The sequence below is a fragment of the Gregarina niphandrodes genome (genome assembly GCF_000223845.1).
Source record: "Gregarina niphandrodes unplaced genomic scaffold scaffold00015, whole genome shotgun sequence".
Classification (NCBI taxonomy): Eukaryota; Apicomplexa; class Conoidasida; order Eugregarinorida; family Gregarinidae; genus Gregarina; species Gregarina niphandrodes.
In genome coordinates, this window is record NW_011646042.1 from 218,052 (window position 1) to 239,442 (window position 21,391).

Sequence of the window (21,391 nt, forward strand, 5' to 3'; positions counted from 1 at the left end):
CGGCGGTCCGGTCTCCGGCAGTCGGTTCCCGGTCTGTCGCAGCCAGTTCCTTTGCCACACTGAGTTCTCGGGCCGTAACAGACCCCTGATTTTCGGCGGCTTCGACTGGGGGATCGTTGATGGCGCGGGTCTGGATGGTGGTGGGGGCGAGGTCGTTGCTGCCGACTCGTCTGAGCAGCGGGTCGGGTTTGGCCAGGTCGGTGCGGAGGCTGGAGAGGTCAGTACGCGCGCTTTCGTCATCGAAGGCGGAGCGAAGCGAGCCACTACCGGCGCGGAGGTCTTCGGTCACGGGCATGACGTCGCTGGCGGTGAAGCCATCGAGCGGGTCGAGATAGACGACCGAGGTTTGAGGGTCGAAATGCGCTCGACCGGGTCCGCGCACACGAGGTGGCTGCAAATCGTTACGCAACGCCACACGTGGACTCAATAGCGGCGTCGGCGAAAAAGTGCCGGGCGACAACCGACGTGGTGCCCCCACACGTGGAGACGGCAACACGCGTGGCGACGAACCCACCGGCGACGTCGTGGACGAGACGTGCAGCGAGTCCTCCACGCTCATTCGCATCCGCCGCGCTGGCGGAGACGTACTGAGACTGTCCAGCACACTCTGGTCCAGGAAGCTCTGCTCCAGGAAGCTCTGGTTCAGCAAACTTTGATCCAGCACACTCTGGTCCAGGACACTCTGACCAAGAATGCTCTGATCAAGGATGCTCTGATCGAGTATGCTCTGATCCTCAACCAACTCGGGGAAAGGCGTCGCAGCACTCGTCAGGGACCGGTCAGGCGAGCCGGCAGAGAGAGCCGTGGCGGTATTCCCGTTGGATCCGTTCCGCAGTACATTCTCGAAGCGGAGCGTATCGGCCTCACTGTATTGGAGTGAGTGGCGGGCCGTGTTGTTGGGTCCGTCTCCGTTCAGTGTCTCGCTGTCGATCAAGAGGGGCGCACTGTCCTGGAGCATACTGAGTGGGTCCTCCAGCACAGAGCTCCGCAACCCACTCCTCGACGCACAACTATTCGGCAGCGAAGTTGAATGCCCAAAGTTTTTCTGGGCAGACTCTCTGGGAGTCCGCTCCAGGGAATTCATGTCGCTGGGCGTGAACTCGCCGAAACTGAATTCCCGGGGACTAAAGTCTGACGGGAAGTTGGCAGTGCGTCCGCGGACGGGCGAATAGCTGAGACTTTGGTTGTCATTCTCCAGGTCGTTCGCCAGCTCGTTCGCCAGGTTGTTTCCCAGTTCACTCTCCAGGTTATTCCCCGAGTTGTTCTCCAGCTTGCTTGCCGGGCTGCTCGCCAGGTTGTTTGCCCCGTTGTCCGCGTCCAAGTCAACTCTCTTGACGTCCCTCCTCTTTTCGTCGGACTCATTCGGTGGGTCCGTCCTCTTTCCCTCTTTCTCCCCCGCTGGGTCCGCCTTGCTTCCGTCTGCGTCTCGCGCGGACTGGGGATCCCGGTCGGAGTCGAGGCGAACCTGCATCGGTTCGGGCGCGTCTGCCGGCGCCAGTCGTCGTGGTGGCGGAGTGGGCGGGGCGTCGTCCTCGTGGCTACTAAGTCGGATTACTTCGGCGCCGGGGACAAAGACGGACGACTTGGAGTGGAGGTCGGCCGCAAGCGCCGAGGTCACCTCCGTATCGCCCGAACTATCACGGCGCTTGGCCGCAAACCATCCACCCCAGCGCTTCTTGCTCGACTTCCGTCCCCGGCTGTAGGTCGAGGCGCCGTCATCCGACTCCTCCGGCTCCTCCGAGCCCAAACCCGCGCCCGGCGTCGCGGTCGGCGTCAACTGGGCCGCGCCCTGGACCGAGCCCGAGGCCTCCTTCTTCTTGCCGCCTTTGACGATCTTCCGCCAAAGCGTTTTCTTCTTCTTCTTCTCCTTCCCGTCCACCAATAGACTCGTCGGCGTCGTACGTCCTGGACTCCCGTCCGGCTGCGGCGGGGGCAGCGCGCTCTCCCTCGACTCCCAGGACAAGTGCCGCGAACAACGCGCGTCCGCCTTCGCGCCGAAAAACTCCGCGTCGTCCTCGAAGGTACTATCGCCGCGACTCGCCAGCGATAGGCGACTCACCAACGACTTCTGCTCCTCCTCCACCGCCACAGCCGCCGACTCTTCAACCGGCCGCCTCTCCACCCCGGCCGCCGGCGTCTTCGCTGCAGCCGGCGTCTTCGCTGCAGCCGGCGCTGCATCCTTCGCCGCAGCCTTGGCTGCAGCCGCAGCCTTGGCTGCAGCCGCAGCCGCCGCCTTGGCCGCAGCCTTCGCTGCAGCCGGCGGCGATTCCACAACCGTAGTAGTTTCTTCGGTCGCCTCCTCCGTCGAGCGTGGCTTCTTGCTGCCGCCGCCGCGCAACCAGCCGCCGAAGGTGCTACCCCGGCGCGACTTGGCGGACTTGCTTTTGCTTTTCGTCGGCGACGGACTCGCGCAGTCGGGTGTGGACGCTGGCTGCGCCTTATTCTCTGCCGCCCCCTGCCGGGTCGGAGACTCCGCACTGGCCGTTTTGCCTCGTCGCTTCTCGGTGTGGGCCACAGCGCTCGTCGCCGGCGACTCCTCACCACGTCCGTCCCGCCCACGTCCGTCCCGCCCACGTCCGTCCAAGCCACGACCGTCCAAGCCGCGGTGGTCAAATACGCGGTTGTCTAGCCCCCGGTTGTCCAGTTCAGAGTCATACCAGTCGTACTTACGGTAGTCTTGTCGCTGGCTGCCTTCTGGGTAGCCTGCGCCGTACTCGCCTTTGGAGCCGTAACGCGCATTCTGGTCGGGTCTCATTTCCCGGTCCGCCCGTTCGCGCCTGCTGGGGCCGTCATCGTCGCTGTCCAGGTCATCAGCGCGGGGGTCCGACGCAGGGACGCTTCCGGAAGCGCGGCTGCTTTTAGAGCTCTTGCCTGTGCCAAAAAACCAGCCGCCCTTCTTCTTGGAATCCGATTGCGCACGTTTCGCCACTTGCTGATACTCCTTGCTCTTCTTCTTTACCGTTTGTAAAGACTGCTTCAACTTCTCAACTTCCGTTTCCAGCGCCTCAGCCTCCGCTATGGCCTCTTTGGCCAGCCGGATCTTTTCCTCCTCGTCGTTGATCGCGTCTAGCGTTTTCTCACGCCTCGCGACGGCCTCGTCACGCCGCTTGAAAATACTCGTTTTCTGGCCATGGGTCTCCTGCTGGAGGGCTTTGAGCCGTTTCTCGTGCTGCTTGGTTTGGTTAATAACCTCCTCAATAAACCGCTGGATCTCCACGTCTTTCAGGATAGCGTGATTGTCCTCTATAATGTCTCTCACGTCCACCAAGGAATTAATCAGGTGTGTCAACTGGGCTACGTCGGTAAACGTCTCCTTATCGGCCTTCAACAGTGTCCCCAACTTGGACTTACCCAAGGCGGCAAGCGGCGGCACTACGCGCATGCGCTCGTCTTCATACGCCATAGCGCACCTCTCGTCGTCCACCTGACTCCGCTCAAACACGTTTACGACGCGCCCTGCCAACGCGTCTTCCAACGCTGCCGCCAACTCCGCGACCATATCCTTGGATGCGCAATCCGCACGCGCCAACCAGAAGGCACCCAGCTTCTTTTCTACCACATCCATCATGTATCGCTTTTTCTCCTCAATCAGCGACTGAACATCAATGCGCCCGTTCCTGATCTCGTACTGGCAAGCGACGTCAACCATCTGCCACTCTAGAGAAGCAGCCAGCCAGCGCTGCAGCATCGACTGACTTCCCCAACGATCCGACAGTTTCCTCTCCAACTGCTCCCAATCCGACATGTTAGTCTGCATCTGCAGCCCTGCCCCTACAGGACGCTTGGGTAGTGCTACAGCACGCTGCAAAACTCGATTTCGCCATTGGGAAATTTCGTTGCGCACACGCGCGCGCTCGATCTCTTTTTGTTTCTGCTTCTTATCCAGGTCCACTGTTGATTGATTGAGAGCCGCCTCCTCATCAATAATAGGTGTTACCTCTGGCAGGTCCAATGGTCGAATCGAATTTTCTTGAATTGCGACATTGACTGAATTAACCAGAAACTTAGGCATCAAAATACTTTGAACGGCATTCGGTCCGTCCCAGTCACCTCTTCCGTCTTTATCTAGCAAACAACACTTCAGAGTGTCAAAAACTTCACAGATAGCGCTGAGAATGTGTTGATGGATTCGATCGACGTCTTCCGAAAGATCATAGATTTGCCTGTAGTACTGGTCGCGCTTATTTTTGATCTGTTGCTGCACGAGCTCATCAAAATGGCCAACGAGACAGCGGCTTTGTTGGAGGACCCCAAGCTTTTGGTAAGTATCCCTATTAAGCTCTTTATTGTCTTCAAGCCACTGGTCAGAAAACCATTGTTGGATATGGAGTTCTGTCGTTGCGGCGTGAGACTCTTTAACTGCATTGTCTGCGCGTGTATCAAACCATGTGTTTACGAATCTCGTAAGTTCCAGGAGCAACTGGGCGAATCGCGCAGTATCATAGTCTTCTACCCCCCTCAGGAGTTTCCAGTCGAGGCTTCCGATGGCTGTTTCGGAGAGTCCCAGGAGTTTCAGAGCTTCTGCTTTGCGCAAGCTTTCGCTTGCAGCTTGGTCCATTTGCTTTTTGAGTGCGTCCTTTTTAAGTATCTCAAGTTCTGTATCCCTACGTTGTTTTCCACTCAGTGTATCGCTTCCCGTACTGGCGACGGTGCTGGGAGTGGATACGTCGGTAATAACTAACCGCTTGACTTGTTCATGTTTCCACATGTAGTGTTTGCTGTACTCGATGTATGTTCGTTTTGCCCAGTCGTGGACAAATCCGATGGCTTCTTCCTTGGTTTGCTGTTGAATCCGGTCCAGCCGTTTCCTCTCTTCCTCCGCTACGGCCTCCTTGGTGCACAGTATTTTGCCCTCTTCCTGGCCGATGCCGAAACCTTCGGCAGCCTCTATGAGTTCCCGCGCTTTGTCCAGTTTCTTCTTCCGCTGTTCCGCCTTCTTCTTCTCGTTGGGACCGAAGGCCTTGGCAAAAAAGCCCTTCTTCTTCTTCCTGCTGGTGGTCGTGTCTGTGTGGCTCGCCTCCATGATCGGCGCCGTGGAAAAAGTGGGAGCTCGGTCCATCGACGACTGCGACATACTGCTGCTCGCGTCATCACCTAAAGTTGGCGTCGCGAACGAAACGGTCCGACTCACCGCCGAGGAGGACCCCGAAGTGTGCTTCTTCGACTTCTTGAACATCTTCCCGATACCCCACGATGACTTCTTCTTCTTTTTTGGCGGAGGCGGTTCAGATTCCAGTCCCGGTAAGACCGTAAACAAGTTAACGCTGTCCAGCGAGTCCGCCGAGTGAAGAGAGCGGGTCGCCCGCTCCTCCTTACGCGCTCTGTGGTCTTCGATCCTGGCCTTCACATGCGATTTGATGGACGAAGTATATGAATGCAGACTGCTCCGATGGCTACCAGACGTATGACTACCTGTGTGGTTACTGCTGACCCTGCTTTCAGACCGGTGGTGACCCTTGCAATCAAACAGACGCAGTGGCGAACCCGACCGAGGGGAAGCGACGCCGGATGAACTGGACATAGGTGAATTCGACTCGAAAGAGCTGAGTCTTCCGCGCTGCACAGATTCAGAGTCGGGCACGGCAGGCCTCTCAAAGTCTCGCACCACTGATGGATCAGACTTGGTCCCTACGGACTTGGTTACTGCGAACTTAGTCGACACGGACCTAGTCATTGCGGACTTGCTCGCTGCGGACTCCGCCCTAGCAAAATCAGGAAGCTCCGCACTGCCGGCGAAGTCTCCGTCGCCCATGTCAGACGGTGAGCCTGCCACTTCGTCTTGCTGTCGCTGCGCTAACTCAAAAATGTCCGGCTGCTTCTTCTTCTTGCCGCCCCACACTTTAGCCAGCCACCCTTTCTTCTTCTTCTTGGTGTGTGCGACTGGACTGTGTGCTTGAGAGAACACGTCACTGTTGTCCATCAGGATCGAGTCGCCCGGCGGGTCTGCTTCCAAGTCCCAAGTCACACCCTCCATTGGCGTGCCATCTACCGGCGTATGGTCTCCGGTGGCACGATGGTGGTCCGTCGTCCGGGTATCCGTCGTCCGGTCGTCCGGCGTCCGGTCCAAGTGTGGGGAGACCTGTGACCCTGGAGGTGGAAGTAAGTAGTTTGATTCTCTCGCTAGAGGGGGTGGAGGAGGGAGATTGGTGAAGCTCATGTTGGAGTCCATGGTCTGTGACTCGCTATCAAACCGCGCACTCGACCGGCGCTGGCGATCCGTCACGCGGTCAGACAGACTACTCCGTTCTCGGCTAGACAAACGCTCGGGCACAATTAATCGGTCCGAGGGGTGTGCCTTGTGCGCCCGTCGTTCATATGAACTCACACGTCCCTTTCGGATCACTACGACATCCTCGAGCACTCCAGGACTATCAGGGGGGTCCGTGTGCGGTGTCTCGACTGTAGTACTCCGGTCACCCGGGGAGTACAGATGCGGACTACGCGTCGCCTTCCGGCCGAAAACCGCTTCTAGGTTTTCCGCAGAACTCATTTGAGAACTCATTCTAACAGGTACCTTAATTGAGCGGGTGACTCCAGTGAGGCTGCTTTAAAGGCGACTCCAATGAGTATTCAAGTAAACCGCTATTGACGTATTGAAGTGGGATGAGTTTCTAGAGGTTTAGTTTTATTGCAGTCACGAATAACTACAGTAACGAATAAATGGTGCAGCGTTCTTCTTCTGCTCTCAGTAGTGCCCAATTTCAATGGGTAGCTCATGCACTTTTGGGGATTAATCAGGGCTATGACTTTGGACCCTTTCAGCACCCGGATTTTTTGGTTCCATGTTGGAACATGGCATTCTACAACCAACATCTGGGCATGTTCGCTCCTAGGCCAGACTCGAAGCCGTTGGAGGTCGTGCAGCGTCTGGGACGTGAAACCATGAGCATCCAGGGTGGTCGGGATCTCGGTTTTTACTCCTTCGCCAAGTCCCAGTTGCGTTCGCTGGGTCTAATGAAAAATGACCCGCACCCAACACTGCGGCGATACGGTATGGATGTAGCAGGGCGGTTTATGCAGTTGCATTTGCGAGTACCCCCGAAACAAGCAGCGGAGAACTCGGCGAAGGCGATGCAGTGTTGGCAGACGCTGCGACAAGTGCTGGAAAATCAAGACATGACAATCACGGACCGCCAGCTATTGCTGCACACCATACAGGCACAAACTAAGGGACCGAAAAATATAGTGGATGAGACTGGAAGGACCAGATCGATGGTTGACCCGAGAGCGGCAGAGTGGGACTTCCTTCAACGCAAATTATCGGCCCTTTATGCGCAGGGAAAATCATTGAAAAGCATGGAGCTAGATGATAAAGAACGGATCCTCATTTACGAGAAATTGGAGGAATATAAGGAGCAAGAAAAGCAACGGGAACTTCTGAACCGACTGAAGCGACAGTGGTTTGTAAAACTGCCTTGGGAGGTTGGCAAGGAGCTAAAGATGGCCGGCGCAGAAGAGCACATTCAAGTCGAACCTCAGGACGTTAGGGCTCAATTCTGGGGCCCAGAAGTCGCTGAGGAGGAGCGTCCACCAGTGGGAGAGATAGTAACCAATCCCGACCGATATCGGCAACTTACAAAACTGTTTATGGAGCACGAGTTGGATAAACGATTCGAAGGCCGACTCTCATTCTCTGTGCAGAGCTTGGACGAACTTAGTGTTGAAGATGCCAACGTGCTTAAGCGGTTCCATGCCAAACCGCATGAGCAACGCATTTGTCGAAAGATAATAGACATGAATCAACCAGAAAAAAAACAAAAGAAGAAGACGGCACAACTCCCAATGATTCAGCCGCCACGCAGACGGGACCAGGGACTGGTGGCGGGACCTCTGGTCCGGGATCCGGTTGATCGGCTTGTACTCGAAGCCTCGATCATCCCAAATTATATCGAACTTTTAACCGCACACACGTTTGCGCTCGGATTTGTTGATGGAATGACGGAATTAAAAGTCCCTCTGCTCGGCTATAAAAAATCCCTAGAGACTGTTCTCAAGAGCCAAGCAATTGTCGATCTCATACAACTCATGCTGAGAGCATTGAACCACTTTACAGGGTCGGACATGAAAAGTTTCTCCCTGACGCCCGAGTTTGTAGAAAGTCTGGACGTCTCATTTTATGATCAACTGGCGAAAATTCTGCGCAAACATGAGAAAGGACAGCTCCTCTTGAAACAACTCAAAATAGACATCGCACTCGTGGAACCGGTGGCCGGACTCGAACCCTCCACCTCGCCGTCAGGAGCAGCCGTGGAGGTTGGTGACGAAGGAACTGTAGCCGGAGTGCCCATTGGCATCGTTGGCATGGAAGGCCGCATACTGCCATTTGTAGAACTGTTTACAAAGTGCAGGCTGTTCATGACATACATTTGTGCCGAAGGGGGCGTCAGTGCGTCGGTCTTCCGTCTTGTCAAATTTTTTGACCGCGCCAGGCCGGAAGTTGAAGATTTAGTTACACTACTCCGATCGACGAAAGACGTCTGCTCTCATTTCGTCTTTTGGCTCACTGGCAGCAGCGGCGATCTCAGCTGCATCAACGCACTGTCCTACGTCAAAAACCAACTTGAAGATTTCTGAAGGTTTCTTTTGCACGACTTCTGGATGGGTACACACTTTCTGACTCTAGATGGTTTCTGACTAGCAGTGGAAGGTTTCTGGCTAGCTAGTGGAAGGAACTGGCTCATGAGAAGGTATTCGTTCGTAGTTCTTGTCGGCTTCTCGATCCGCGATTTGATCCTTTAATTGATCGATATCTTGTTGGAGAGCTTTCTGGGCCTCTGCCGCTTGTGATTTTTTGAGTTCCATGCTCTCCTTCCGCTTTTGGAATTCTAGCCACTCTTGCTCTTCTCGCAACTTCCGCTCAGCTTCGCCGTCATCCGGGACCTCCACGGGTGGCTTTGAACCACAACAAGCGTTCCCCATAAAATGTGCGCTCTTTGCTACATTCCACAAAATGTCTATTATACGATTGTCCTGTCCACGAAAAATCTCGCACACGTCTTGACCAAGCCCGCGCTAGCGTGGTAAGCCCGCTCCCGTATCCGGGCTAGCCAGCCGGGACCGCTTGCAGTCGGTGGTCTCTTCGCCACGAGAACGGTGCGTGCCCCAAATTACATCCAGTGGAATTTGAGCTCTTTCGAAGACACTTGCAGGAACGTGGCCCGGTCCGATTCTAGTTGACGTGCCCAAGCACTTCCGGCGTTCTGGGCTGATATTGGGGCGTTCCACACCGTGATTCGCGACCACAGCGCGATTCTCATCTTCACTTGTCGTCCAGAACAAGTTTCTGGACGGGACGTCCGGCTTCAATTCTGGTCGCGGTGTAGGTGATTCCAGTGGGACCTGGCCGGGTGAGCTCGCCTGCGTTGAAATGTTCCGTAACTGAGCAACGGGAGCCGGAGTCTGTATCTCGCCTGCTGCCAGCAGCGTGTGATTAATGGCTGTTACCCCAGGCAACGACGAAGGTGTTGATGTCAGCGTAGGCCAGCGGTCGGATGGCTGCAACGGTGGGCGGGTCATAGTTCCCGTTCGTGATGATGCGGGTCGTGAAGATGCGGGTCGTGATGATACGGGTCGTGATGATACGGGTCGTGAAGATACGGGCCGTGATGATGTCGACCGGGAGTTAACTGCGGCTGTTTGGAGCATTATGGCTTTGACCATTCGGGCGCAGGTTCGGTCAATGGCCAGAAGTGGTTGAATATCTTCGAGCGAGATGCTGGATCTGTTCCAGGGCTGTGGGATGAGCTGAGCCAACTTCAAGAATCGGGGAAAAGTGAGACCAGGGCAGTTAGAGATCAGTACGGACCAGGTAGCCAGGATCAAATCCATGTCATCAAAATTCCAGACGGGGCGCATGGTATCATCCAGGGACGAGGATGCGGCCGACGAAACAGGATACGCCCAACGATCCAGTTGGCCGAAGAATTGGTAATCCACCCATCGAACTAGCCAGAGCTTAGAAAACAGGTGTGGTCGAAGCTCGTCGTATTTTGGGACACTTGCCATCTCCTCATCAGTACACAAAGCCACAAGGTAGGGAAACCGCTTAAAGGCGACCGATAGGCCACCTTGTAGCAAGGTGTGAAATGGTACCAAGGCCACCAACATTCCCACGGAAGCAAACACTGTCAAACCGGGACCAGTAGCTAAGGTTGAGACACACAAAGCCCGAGGATGAATCAACTCTGCAAATGCCTTCATGGTTCCTACCTTCATGGTTCCTGTGTTCATAAGGCCTGCCCTTTCCTCGGCATCGGCGTACTGTATAATTGGCGCGTTGTTCCACTCCTCCCATATGCGGTCCATTCCGTCAATGAAGACCCGACACCCGGCATGGCCCTTAGAGAATGAGATTGTGTTCGGGGAGATCGTGTTCGGGGAGATCATGTTCGATGAGGTCGTGTTCCCGGACACCGGCAGTTGTAGCTCCGTTAGCAATTGCTGCAGGTGGAAACTGTCCGGAAAAAAGACGCAGCCGGGGCACTCGGCTCCGACCAAGCATGCCACAAGCACGCGGGGTTCCAAGATCAACCACAAACGCTCCGAAAGGCTGACCTGTTTGATACGGACTGTCTTAACCGACTGACCCGGCTGTTGGGATACTGAGAACACAATCTCAAACGGCCCTTTCTTATCTCCTGTAACACCTTCTTCATCACGAGTACTGGGTTTCACGGGGGCACCAGATTGCAGGGCACCAGATTGAACGGTAATTATGCCTTGTCCTGGAGTTCGTTTTTTCGTCTTACACATGGTTGCACACTTCTCCTGATGACAACACTCACCAATTGATGACGTGCAGCCGGTCATGTTTCCAGTCATGTTTCCAGTCCTGCTTTCGTCCTTGACTTCACTCCCACTTCCACATCTTTGCACGACTATCCATATGCTCAATGTTTGCCACATATATTCGCAGATCTCCTGGATGTCCTCATCACATGCCAGCGCGTGAGACAGTCCTTCCAGCATTCCGTACCTCTTGAATACCAACCGGCTTTTCGCACTTGGAAAATACTCCAAGCATCTTGAGAACGAACTTCTAATGACTTGCGCGGCCTCTTCCCACGATCTTAAGAGATGAATTCCATCTACATGGCTCAAACCAAATCGATTTACCAGACCCAATGAATCTGACCAAACAAGAGACGCTGGAACTCCTATAACTTCATAAGCAGTTCTGTAACAACGGAACATGCAAAATACACTGTGTCCCCATGAATAGCACACGCGTGTGCTATTTAGTCATTTCGGACGCGGAACTGTAATTAACGCGGCGTCTGGTATGTACTTTGCAATTTTCGCCATCATCATGAATGTCGGGCGTCCGGCATCACAGCAGGCGTTGTATCTGCGAGCACCATTCTATTTCCTTTAGCAAGGGGACCTACATGCCCGTATATATGATTTTCCGGGATGCTGCACTTTGCATGCACTAAATGGCAGCGGGTGACGTGGATGTACCAAGCGAACGAAATGTAGAGGAAAAAGACAAACAGTTTGAGACGATTGAGGTAGAAGCATCGGGAACCGCGACAGTCCTTGACAAAATGACTGATGAGCTGGATTTATCTGCGGGAGACCTAGAGTTGTTGCGAGAAGCGCGTCGCCGAATGACCCGGCGCATCAGTACAGTACTGCAAGAGTATGGTGGTGCGTTTAAAGGTTTTCAATCGCGGTACAAATCGGTAAAGACAAATGATCTCCGCGTTACAACAATTGAAGGTTGGTTCGATCTCGAGTTTTCAATCTTGTCGATTCCGGCCTGCAGGAGCAAGCACTTCAACAAGTGTAGGCTGCTCCCCTTCCTTCCTTCCTTCCTCCCTCCCCTTCCTTCCTTCCTTCCTTCCTTCCTCCCTCCCTCGCTCCCCTTCCTTCCTCCCCTTCCTTGCTTCTTTCTACATGCTCTGTAGTCGGCATCCTGTATGCTCCTTACGGCAAGAAATTGAAGTACCGAGAGGACATGAAGTATCTCCGTGAGGATAGGACGTTCGATGCGGTCCGAATTCCGCGGACCTTGGACATAGGTCAGATCGGAGCGGAGGTGCTATTGGAGATGAATAACCAGATGAGTTACACCAGATACCTCATGCTGGATGACCCACCCCCGCCAGGGGCGGTGCCTCCTGATCCGAGCCCGTCTAGCGAGGTTCCAGCTCCGGTGCACTTTACCATTCCTGACGTAGCTGCATTATTTTGGGATGCGAACCGGGCACTAGGAATCATCCAGGGAGACATCGACCTGTTCTGCATCCGCATCATGAAAGACGGCCGTCCTTGCATGGAGAAAATAGCCATCGACATAGACACTGCAACCCTCTGGCTCTACCCTGTGGACGTCTCTCAAGCGCCAGTCATCAAGCCCCTCAGCCTCAAACCCATCAAATGCATTATAGACAGCACCATAGAGACCCAACCGGGAATGAACTGCCCGAACTTCATGCAATTCATCGACAGACTCACCACCGACGACCCAGTACCTAATCCAGACCTGTGTTTCCATATCACGCACAGGGAAAGACCCAAACATAAACTCGATGATATCGTCCACAGCAACTCTCCAGAAGAAGTCCGTTCATTCAGCATGGGCTTCATTGTTCCGTAAGCAGCCCGTCACACATTTGTCCCACCCACCTTCGCTACCCCTATATATTTTTGCAGGTCCCTTCTCATCCGAAACGAATTGGTCTTCGTTCTTAAGACCTGGGCCGCCATGCACAAAGCAAGCAAACCCGAACTAATGAAGCTCCTAGGCATATGTTCCTAGGCACGCCTGTCCTCACTGCATAACTTTCTCTTTGTGCTAAGATCCTCATTGCTGTGGTCTGTTATTTTCCGGAAAAATGTCGGCAACAGTGGAGCAGTTGCAATCGTCTTACACCACCCACGTTACGCACAAAAATGCCAGGACCTCCTACCTTGTCACCTACAACTGCTGCTGTTTGTTCGTATGGTTTCTCATAGGGCTCCGGACCCTGATGTTCAATCCAATCTACCCTAACAACCGACGGCGGTGGTATGACAAAGTTGGCTTCCTCGTCAGTCTAGCTACCGCGCTCCCTATACTCGAAGTCGTCCATGCCGCCATTGGCCTGGTTCGATCGGACGCAGTCACTACCTTCAGTACGGACTGCACATGAGGAGTACCCACATGGTTTATACTTGTGGTGTATACACATGGTGTATGTCACACATACGTCATGTGACACACGTTATATTCATTCATTTCAGTGCAAGTGGCTTCTAGAATGCATGTCTCATTTTTCATTTGGAGGCTGTTGCCAGTCACCCACCTCATGGCTTCTACAGCCCTGGTTATTACCGCCTGGACCCTAAGCGAATTCTGCAGGTATCCGTTCTACATTTTTCAACTCATTGTAAGCTGCACAGCACCACAGCACGCGACGACACCCATGTCTAGCACGCGACGACACCCATGTCTCAGAGAAAGGACGTGCCATACTGCTTGAAATGGCTCAGGTATTCTGCTTTCCTGGTCCTGTATCCCCTAGGTATCCTCGGCGAAGTCCTTACCATGGTCAAGGCCGTTGACCTGTTCAAGACATCCAAATTCGAACACTGGCCGGTTCCTATGCCTAATCGAATGAACTTCGAACTGAATCTGAGTTACGTGTACATGTGGGTCCTGCTCTTGTACGTACCCGGATCCGTCCACATGTACTCTCATATGTGCCTCCAACGGAAGAAGGCCTTGAAGGGCTGCACGTCCGATAAATCTCAGTAACCAAACTGTTGTGCTGGTCACTGGTCGACCACGGTATCGATCACCACCGTCATGCTGGTCGCGCCTTGCGGTTTCGATATCGATCAAAGCATCGCTCAAAAATGAACCATCAATATCAAAAATCTATTCGGGTCCCATTCGGTCAATGAACTATTCCGATTCGAAAAGTCCATCCCAGCCGAAGCGGCCGATCTAACCCCGCGATGTGGCGAGTCTACATAATAATTTGTCCGGGCTCCGTGATGCTTGTGTTGATGACTTTGTGTGGCAGAACGAAGGCTCCGTTAATGTGGACCTCCTTCGATATTTTCACGTTCTGGCCGAGAACTGTTAGTCCATCGATACGAACCCAGCTACCGACCCGGGAGTTCCATCCGATGATGGACTGGTCGATCTTCGTATGGCTTTCGATCGTGACGTCCGCCATAAGCGCGGTATTACTTATCCGGCAGCCCGGCTTGATCACGCAATTCTGTCCAATCGTCACATCCGGTCCAATTTGGCAGTCATCACCCACAGAAGCCGAAGGGTGAATGAGTACGTTACCTATGATTGACGATCCGGTTATTGCATCGGGCGGTTTGTCCTTGCCACATGCCTCCAAGCTCGGGGACGTCGTGGTCTCGCCCGACGGCGGGTCGGCTGCGTGCCGTCCAACGGGACAATGTCCAACAGCCGAAGGTCGCGAGACAGCCAAGGAACTGCTTTGCTTCTCCTGAAGCGCCTGCAAATACAGACGCGTACCGTCCAAAAAATCTCGTGGCTTTCCGATATCCGCCCAATATCCGGGTAACTGATAGCTGTACAGCTGCCCGTCCTGACACATCCTCGGAAAAATCTCCTTTTCAATACTAACAGGCCGATGCTCGATTCTCCGAATCATCGACGTGTTGAACAAGTAAATACCCGCATTGATGTCATCATTTATCCATTCCTGAGGCTTCTCAATGAATCTCGAGATCTGTCCAGTTACCGGATCGGACAACACTACTCCGAACAAAGATGGATCTTTCACCTTCGTTAGGCATATAGTACCCTCTTTTCCGTGCTGCTTGTGAAACTTTAGCATTTCCTTCAAAGGATACTCCGCGATAATGTCACTATTAAACACGTAAAACAAGTCAGCATCCTGCTCCCCCTCTTCCCTTTCCATTAGCATGCTCTCCGCCAAACGAATGGGGCCAGCAGTCAATAAAGGCTCGTCTTCTATCGAACAGGATATGCGAATGTTGTACTACAGGAACAAGCAATGTTAATGCCGGAAGAAATCGTGCCGAGGGTGCTTGGAGAAAATCGAGTGAATCAGCCCGGTTATTGGCACCTACCTTCGTCTCGAGCCTTCTAAGCGCGTCCTTCATTGCATCCGGCTGGTAGGCCACGGCCAATATCACATGTTTAACTCCCAGCTGCAAAACGGATAATGACAAAAGAATAAATGGTGTGCTTACCTCAACCAAAGCTCGAATTTGGTATTCAACAATAGGCTTGTTGCAGAAGTGAATAAGAGGTTTCGGTACTGACAGCGTCAACGGTCGCAGTCGCGTCCCATATCCTCCGACAAGGATTAGTCCCTTCATTTATTTAATTTCGAACACGTGTGTGCGCGCGCGTGCGCGCTGCGATATAAAATATGGGAGCGGATGAATGCCTATATGAGTCGTGGTAAAAGTTCCACGGCAACATTGTTGGAGGTTCTGGAGATGGATGTTCGTGTGGCAGGGGTAAAAAAAAATCATGGGCCACAGGTCGTCTCAGGTCCAGCGGAATAGGCCTTTCAAGGGCTCGAGCAAAACCAAGAAGGCGGGTGTGAAGGCTCAGAATAACAAGGGTCCGAAGGTGGTTGTTGGGAAAGATGCGCGCAAGGACAGGAGCAAGGCGTTACGAGACCAGAAGACTGCGCACATAAAGGAGTTGATGCAGAAGGAGATTAACAGCGGCAAAGCACCACGGCTGGTGTGTTTCCTTCCTGTGAGTCCGTCTGCTTCGAGCGTGGCCTTGGCCAAGGCGGTGGTGGCGTATGTCTGTCGAGATTTGGCGCAGACAACTTGGAGCAAAGAAGACGCGGAGAAGTTGTTTGAGAGTACGGTGGCCAAGGTCGAGGCTGGGCAGCCGGTTACAGTGTTTCTGCCTGCGTGGGCGGGGAAGATAAAGTGGATTGACATTGTTGCCATCCAGCATCCCACGGAGCCGTGTTCGCAAGCCGACTTGACAAGCGCAGTTATTGATGCGCTGGATATATGCAAGGTCGCCGACATTGTGGTTCCTGTATTCGCAGACGCAACGGTGGACGACGCGGGTTTCGGCAAGTTCGGCAATGAAGTTACGTCTCTGTTACATAAGCAGGGACTACCGGCTGTTTGCGGTGTCATGATCCCTTGGACGGAGCAGGGCAGCTTCGACATCGTAAACCGATCCGTGCAATCGGCCTTCAGTAAGGAGACCCGCTGTTTCGACCTTTCTGAGTCGATCCAGAGCGCAATGGGTGTCGATAAACTCAAGAAACGAAGCAGTCAGATGAACAACTTTATTCGGCATATGTGCAGTATCGGACTGCCTCGGCTAAGTTGGAGAGAAGATCAGCGTGGCTACGGCATAGTGCCCGCTGGCAGCTGGGCGAAGGTAGATGACGGCAAGCTGCAGATTCAGATGTACGCTCGCGGCCTAGGTTTTTCGACTCGCTTTCCCGTCCATATAACTGGCGTAGGAGACTTTCCCGTGCTGGAGGTGGGAGTGGTTCCGCTCCGTGGAAACACGTTGACCCCGGGAGAATACGAGACAGTGGAGATGCTAGCCGACTTTGATTCGTTCGAGCGAGGCTGGCAGTCTCTGGCCGTCCCCGGTGGAAATGTTGCCCCTAATGGGGGTGTTTTGACTAAGGCTGCCCCCAGTTCAAATGACTCCGCTGCCCCCGCCATCTCAGGTGCGTTCGGAGTCGCAGAGTTGGGGATGACTGAAGCCGAGGAGTCCATGGCTGCGATTGAGGAGGAGGTGACGACGGAAGCGGAGGGGACAATGACTGATACGGCGTCCGAATCCTATTCGGACGCGCTTTCCGATGACGACTGGGCGGCAGGTGAGGAGACGGAGGACGAGACGGTCCATGGTAAGTTCCAAACACGTGACTGGGTCGAAATGGAGTTTCCGGATGAGAAGGACACGCCGAATGATGTAAGTGCCCGTCAGCGTTTCCGGAAGTATCGAGGGTTAAAGAGTTTCAAGAACTCACCTTGGGACATGGTGGAGAAGTACGACATACCAGAATGGTATTCTCAGGTGTATTCCATTAAGCCGTACAAGCAGATCCTGAAGGCCGCAGCGGATGCTTACCGGAAGGCGCTGGAGACAGCGAGCTCCACTGCCGAACAGAGGGGTAAGGGGGGTAAGTTTCGTTATATGTGTCTGACTCTGCGGGTGCCTGACGAGTTCGCTACGGCCCTGGACCGGAGGCTGGCTACGAGTAAGCCATTGGTAGTGTCGACCATCAGCTTGCTGGAGAGAAAAGTAAGTGTGCAACACTACTCATGTAACCGTTTCGGCGACTGCGAAGACGTTCCGGTCCCGACCAAAAGTGAGCTCGTTATCCAGTGTGGTTTCCGAAGACACTCGGTCAAGGCCATTTTCAGCAAACAGGGACATGGCGGTTATACCGTGCCCGCTGAAACAGGTAACCCCTCCGGCCACAAGCTGAGTGCCACGCGGTACCTGTCCGAGACGACCAAGGTTCCCGGCATCCTGTCCGCCGTGGGCCCTTGCCAGGCTTTCCCCGGACCCGCACTCATCTGGTTCCTAAACATGCCCGACAAATTTCAACAGGAAGTGGATAAAATTATACAAAATGATACTAGACAAAGACCCACTCCTGGACTGGCCTTAGGATACGGCAATTATATCAGTGCAGATACCAACCGACTCATTGTCAAGCGAATCCTGCTAACCGGTTACCCGCAGAAGATCAGTGGCAAGAAGGCAACCATTAGTCGAATGTTCCTCACTCGGAATGACGTAGATTATTTCGCGCCAATCACACTGTTCACCAAACGGGGCAGGCAAGGCAAGATTAAAGAAGCACTGGGCACACACGGCGATATGAAGTGCGTTTTCAGCGCACCCGTGGAACATGGTGAAACTGTTTGTCTACCACTCTACAAGAGGCAGCTCCCGCCTTTCTACTTACCTCAGTTTGTCTAGCTAGCCATCTAGTTGGTTGCTCGTTAGCTAACTGAGTAGTTAGTTGGTTGTCCAATTAATCATTCCAAACAATGCGGGGTTATGGGCGGGTCATTTTTTGTGTGGTAATTGAAACATGAAGCTGGTAAGGTTCTTGATGCGATTGGCCAACGAGTCAGTGGTCGTGGAGCTGAAGAATGGCACTATGATCCAAGGTACCATCGTGGGGGTGGACGTGGCCATGAACATGCACCTGAAGAATGCCAAGATGACCGTCAAGGCACGGAACCCGATAAATGTGGATAACATCACCATCCGGGGCGCTACCATTAGGCTAGTCCTCATATCAGACTCGATACCTCTGGATACGTACCTTATTGATGATGGCACCTCCAAGGTGAAGACTGCCGAAACGAACACTAAAAGGAAGTCCAGGACGCGTTAACAAGGCAAAAGAACCACTAGTTGAAACCCCCAAGGCGAGACACCTCTAGACCTTACTTATCCGGACCCGGCCAGGTGGGGCCGGCTGGACCTTCCCCAGCCGGGTCAGGGACCGGGCCCGGGCCCGCTAGACGTGGAGGCTAAACCGAATAAACCCGAATTGACTCAAGATCCATCTGTGTACAGGTGAAGTGAGTGCTCAGTCACTCACCCCAGTTAGCTGCAAATCCGCCCTCTGTAACACCCCACTTTTAGATGAAGACGGCACCCTCCGTGCTGCACCGATCCGACCGCTGACGGGTGCCCTTTGTGCTGCGACGATGATCGTCCCTGCGATGATGAGGGCTCCACCGGTTTGCTGTTTTTCGTCGAGTTCTGGTTAGCGCCAAACACGTTCGAAAAATATTTCCAATGTGAAGCACGAGCCGTAAAGGTCCCGGACGGCATTCCGCCCAACAACCACAGTCTTCCAGGTCGCGTGGAAGACTAACCACCAGGGGTGCGGAGTCGTCCCTCATGTGGGGGACAAATCGTGGATTTCGGGTTCTTAATAACACCAAAAAATAACAAATCTAATTACGTATGCTTCCGCCAAGTTCTTAACAACTTAGGTGCACTTGCAGTAAGGACAGCATCTCCGTCTCAAGCTCTCTTTGCGGACTTTTTTTCCAGATTGGGCTACTCCTTCGAGTTGAGCTTTCGGAGCTTCGAGTTGAGCTTTCGGAGCTTGGTTCTTAAAGCAAGTCTTTCTGATTTAGCGGTCGCAATTGGTACTTGGACTAGTGGTGGCCCACATAGCCTACATGGTGACCTGAATGTTGGGTCATGTAGGACCTGGGTAGTCAATTAATCAATGTCGGCCTTCATCAACATCTCGATAAGTTGGTTGCCAGTAATGACGGGATGCGTGGCTTCGAATAGTGCCACTCGTTCCGTGTCTGTGATCATGAGATGGCTCTTGGCTTGCTTGTTGGTTATAGAGGCACCGGCGACCCGACAAAGGAGTTGGGATTGTCTGGCCAAGGGTCGTTTCATGGCAGGGTCTACCCACACACACTTGCCTTCAATTGAGATTGTCTCCTCGCGTACTAGAGACTGGAACTGTGAGTCATAAGAACAAGTCTCCTGAAAGCGCTGGATCTTGAACGCCCATTCTTGTTCCGCAGCTGGGTCATTAAGTATGAAACTCCGAAGCCAAGGCAGTTCCTGACATAGCACTCCTGAAATACACGCACATAGTATCCGTCGCAATCGCACATGACTGAAACCTTCCACACTTGCGGCCGAGTCGACCGTCGGTACAGCATTACCACTACCGGTGTTCAAAAGCAGTTGCTCTACAACCGCGTCGTAACCCTTGCTCTGGGTAACCAGATAACGCACCACGTAAGACGACACATGTCTCCACAATTCGCGCATCTGGCTCACTTGGTTAGGGGATAGTTTAGCCAACTTCTCGCCGTCCAATACCAGACCCCGGTTGAAATTGCACATCATGAGCTTGGGCGTTCGTGCGACTACGAAGATATACTATAAGGCACGGTGAACATGTCGTGACAGTGCGGAAGGATACAGTGCGGGGCAAGCGTAAGTGGAAAGTGCCAAGCTAAGGGAAAAGCGTAAGTGGAAAGTACATGGAGCCATTGTTACAACTGCATGAACGCATTCAAAGTTTCCGAAGTCCATGAACTCTTCTATATGCCTTCCCACCCGACTGAGCTGGCTGGTGACTACCGGCAGTCGACAGCCGCTGCAGCTGAACCTGAATTGCCTGAACAGCTTCTCGAAAAGCGAGTTCTTTTTCAATAGCTCGTGAAGTCTCTTTGCCGACTGTTCCGAAGAGGCCTGTGGGGCCGCCAGGTAACTCACGCCGGTATTGAGGACAACCTTGACTTTTTTAGACTGCTGGGGGTCTTCGGCGACTCCATTTTCAGCGGCTCGGCCATTCTTGTCGCGACCCGCCGTGGGAGCGATCGCGGGAACGGTCGCGAAGGGGACGCTGGCGGTCGTCGAAGACTCGTTGGTAAAGAGCTGGACTGAAGCCGGGCGCTGACCGCCCGAGGGGGCCGGACTCTCCAGCCACTTGGCGCCAGGCCCCTTCTCCGTGGCACCAGGCCCCTTCTCCGAGTGAGGGCGCGCGCAGACGTCCGAGCCAGCCGGCGACGCCATTCCAACAGCTGTGGAGGCCAAGCCACTCGGGACTCGAGCTGCAGCCGCCGACGTGTCGGAGGGATGCTCCTGAGACCGCAGCTTCATTGTCACCCGCGTTGTGGGTCTCCCCACGCTAAATTTGTCCATGTTAGACTTTTCCACGCTCATGTTGGACTCGCCTATGTTGGACTCGTCTATGTTGGGCGTCTGTGCAGGTCCCGCCTCGGGAGTGCGACTCGCGTGACGTTTGAGGAGTCCGGGTTTGGAGCTCCGTGCGGGCGGAGAGAGGTTTGGCGCGGGGGTTGATTCGGGCTCGGGAGTGAAAGCATTGATGGGGATGGTAGGGAGAATTTCTTCTTGTTCGATCACGATGGTGTCGGAGCTTTCTTCATCCGAAGAACACGGTGGGGGAGGGTCCTCCATCGCGGGCAAGGGGTTAATTTTTTTGGCACAAGTTCTCCAATTCAGTAAGGCCCCAACACACGCTCTGGCTCACACGCTTTACGGACACCCACACATTGCAGGGCAACACACAACACCACGGACGAGCATGGGCACTAATTCTGCCTGACGAGGTATTGCCCTCTCGGGGATGTTGGATACCCACGGGTTTCACAGAAACACGTGTGTGTATCACCTATTTCCAGAAACACGCGTGTGTGTCTATTCCCAGAAACACACTTCTGTGGGTGAGTGTTGGTTGTGTCGGTCGTGTGGGGGGTAGAGGTTTGAGGATGAGGATGTGTTTGTAGATGGATGACAAAAAGACGGATCGACTGAATTGGAACGTTCCTTCGCAGCCTCCACGGAGTCAGCAGTCACGCGGCGGGCGCGGCGGAGTACGGCGGCGGAAACCGGTCGGGCGACCGTGGTGGCGAGCGTGGTGGC

The 21,391-nt window shown here is 54.0% G+C and overlaps 10 protein-coding genes across 10 annotated transcripts; 5 read left to right on the top strand and 5 right to left on the bottom strand.

Annotated features, from left to right (window-relative positions):
- Positions 1-83: 83 nt before the first annotated feature.
- GNI_084360 (hypothetical protein) lies at positions 84-6,490 on the bottom strand (the record flags this gene model as incomplete). The annotated part of the gene is made up of 1 exon (XM_011135802.1): positions 84-6,490. A coding segment is annotated over one exon (6,407 nt), but the record flags the coding sequence as incomplete, so codon positions are not given.
- Positions 6,491-6,792: 302 nt separating this feature from the next.
- GNI_084370 (hypothetical protein) lies at positions 6,793-8,574 on the top strand (the record flags this gene model as incomplete). Its single annotated transcript, XM_011135803.1, has 1 exon — positions 6,793-8,574. The coding sequence occupies one exon, from the start codon at positions 6,793-6,795 to the stop codon at positions 8,572-8,574; it is 1,782 nt and encodes a 593-aa protein (XP_011134105.1).
- An 81-nt stretch (positions 8,575-8,655) lies between these two features.
- On the bottom strand, positions 8,656-8,919 carry GNI_084380 (hypothetical protein; the record flags this gene model as incomplete). The annotated part of the gene is made up of 1 exon (XM_011135804.1): positions 8,656-8,919. One exon carries the CDS (start codon positions 8,917-8,919, stop codon positions 8,656-8,658), a length of 264 nt encoding a protein of 87 aa, XP_011134106.1.
- A 1,420-nt stretch (positions 8,920-10,339) lies between these two features.
- On the bottom strand, positions 10,340-10,821 carry GNI_084390 (hypothetical protein; the record flags this gene model as incomplete). Its single annotated transcript, XM_011135805.1, has 2 exons — positions 10,340-10,453; positions 10,555-10,821. 2 exons carry the CDS (start codon positions 10,819-10,821, stop codon positions 10,340-10,342), a joined length of 381 nt encoding a protein of 126 aa, XP_011134107.1.
- A 614-nt stretch (positions 10,822-11,435) lies between these two features.
- GNI_084400 (hypothetical protein) lies at positions 11,436-12,763 on the top strand (the record flags this gene model as incomplete). The annotated part of the gene is made up of 3 exons (XM_011135806.1): positions 11,436-11,787; positions 11,910-12,597; positions 12,658-12,763. 3 exons carry the CDS (start codon positions 11,436-11,438, stop codon positions 12,761-12,763), a joined length of 1,146 nt encoding a protein of 381 aa, XP_011134108.1.
- Positions 12,764-12,839: 76 nt separating this feature from the next.
- GNI_084410 (putative protein tyrosine phosphatase) lies at positions 12,840-13,741 on the top strand (the record flags this gene model as incomplete). The annotated part of the gene is made up of 3 exons (XM_011135807.1): positions 12,840-13,119; positions 13,228-13,373; positions 13,442-13,741. The coding sequence occupies 3 exons, from the start codon at positions 12,840-12,842 to the stop codon at positions 13,739-13,741; spliced, it is 726 nt and encodes a 241-aa protein (XP_011134109.1).
- Positions 13,742-13,955: 214 nt separating this feature from the next.
- Positions 13,956-15,318, bottom strand: GNI_084420 (mannose-1-phosphate guanyltransferase beta; the record flags this gene model as incomplete). Its single annotated transcript, XM_011135808.1, has 3 exons — positions 13,956-14,975; positions 15,067-15,147; positions 15,190-15,318. 3 exons carry the CDS (start codon positions 15,316-15,318, stop codon positions 13,956-13,958), a joined length of 1,230 nt encoding a protein of 409 aa, XP_011134110.1.
- Positions 15,319-15,475: 157 nt separating this feature from the next.
- Positions 15,476-17,929, top strand: GNI_084430 (putative AARP2CN (NUC121) domain protein; the record flags this gene model as incomplete). The annotated part of the gene is made up of 1 exon (XM_011135809.1): positions 15,476-17,929. One exon carries the CDS (start codon positions 15,476-15,478, stop codon positions 17,927-17,929), a length of 2,454 nt encoding a protein of 817 aa, XP_011134111.1.
- Positions 17,930-18,044: 115 nt separating this feature from the next.
- Positions 18,045-18,353, top strand: GNI_084440 (small nuclear ribonucleoprotein Sm D1; the record flags this gene model as incomplete). The annotated part of the gene is made up of 1 exon (XM_011135810.1): positions 18,045-18,353. One exon carries the CDS (start codon positions 18,045-18,047, stop codon positions 18,351-18,353), a length of 309 nt encoding a protein of 102 aa, XP_011134112.1.
- Positions 18,354-19,198: 845 nt separating this feature from the next.
- Positions 19,199-20,926, bottom strand: GNI_084450 (hypothetical protein; the record flags this gene model as incomplete). Its single annotated transcript, XM_011135811.1, has 2 exons — positions 19,199-19,869; positions 19,987-20,926. The coding sequence occupies 2 exons, from the start codon at positions 20,924-20,926 to the stop codon at positions 19,199-19,201; spliced, it is 1,611 nt and encodes a 536-aa protein (XP_011134113.1).
- Positions 20,927-21,391: the final 465 nt, after the last annotated feature.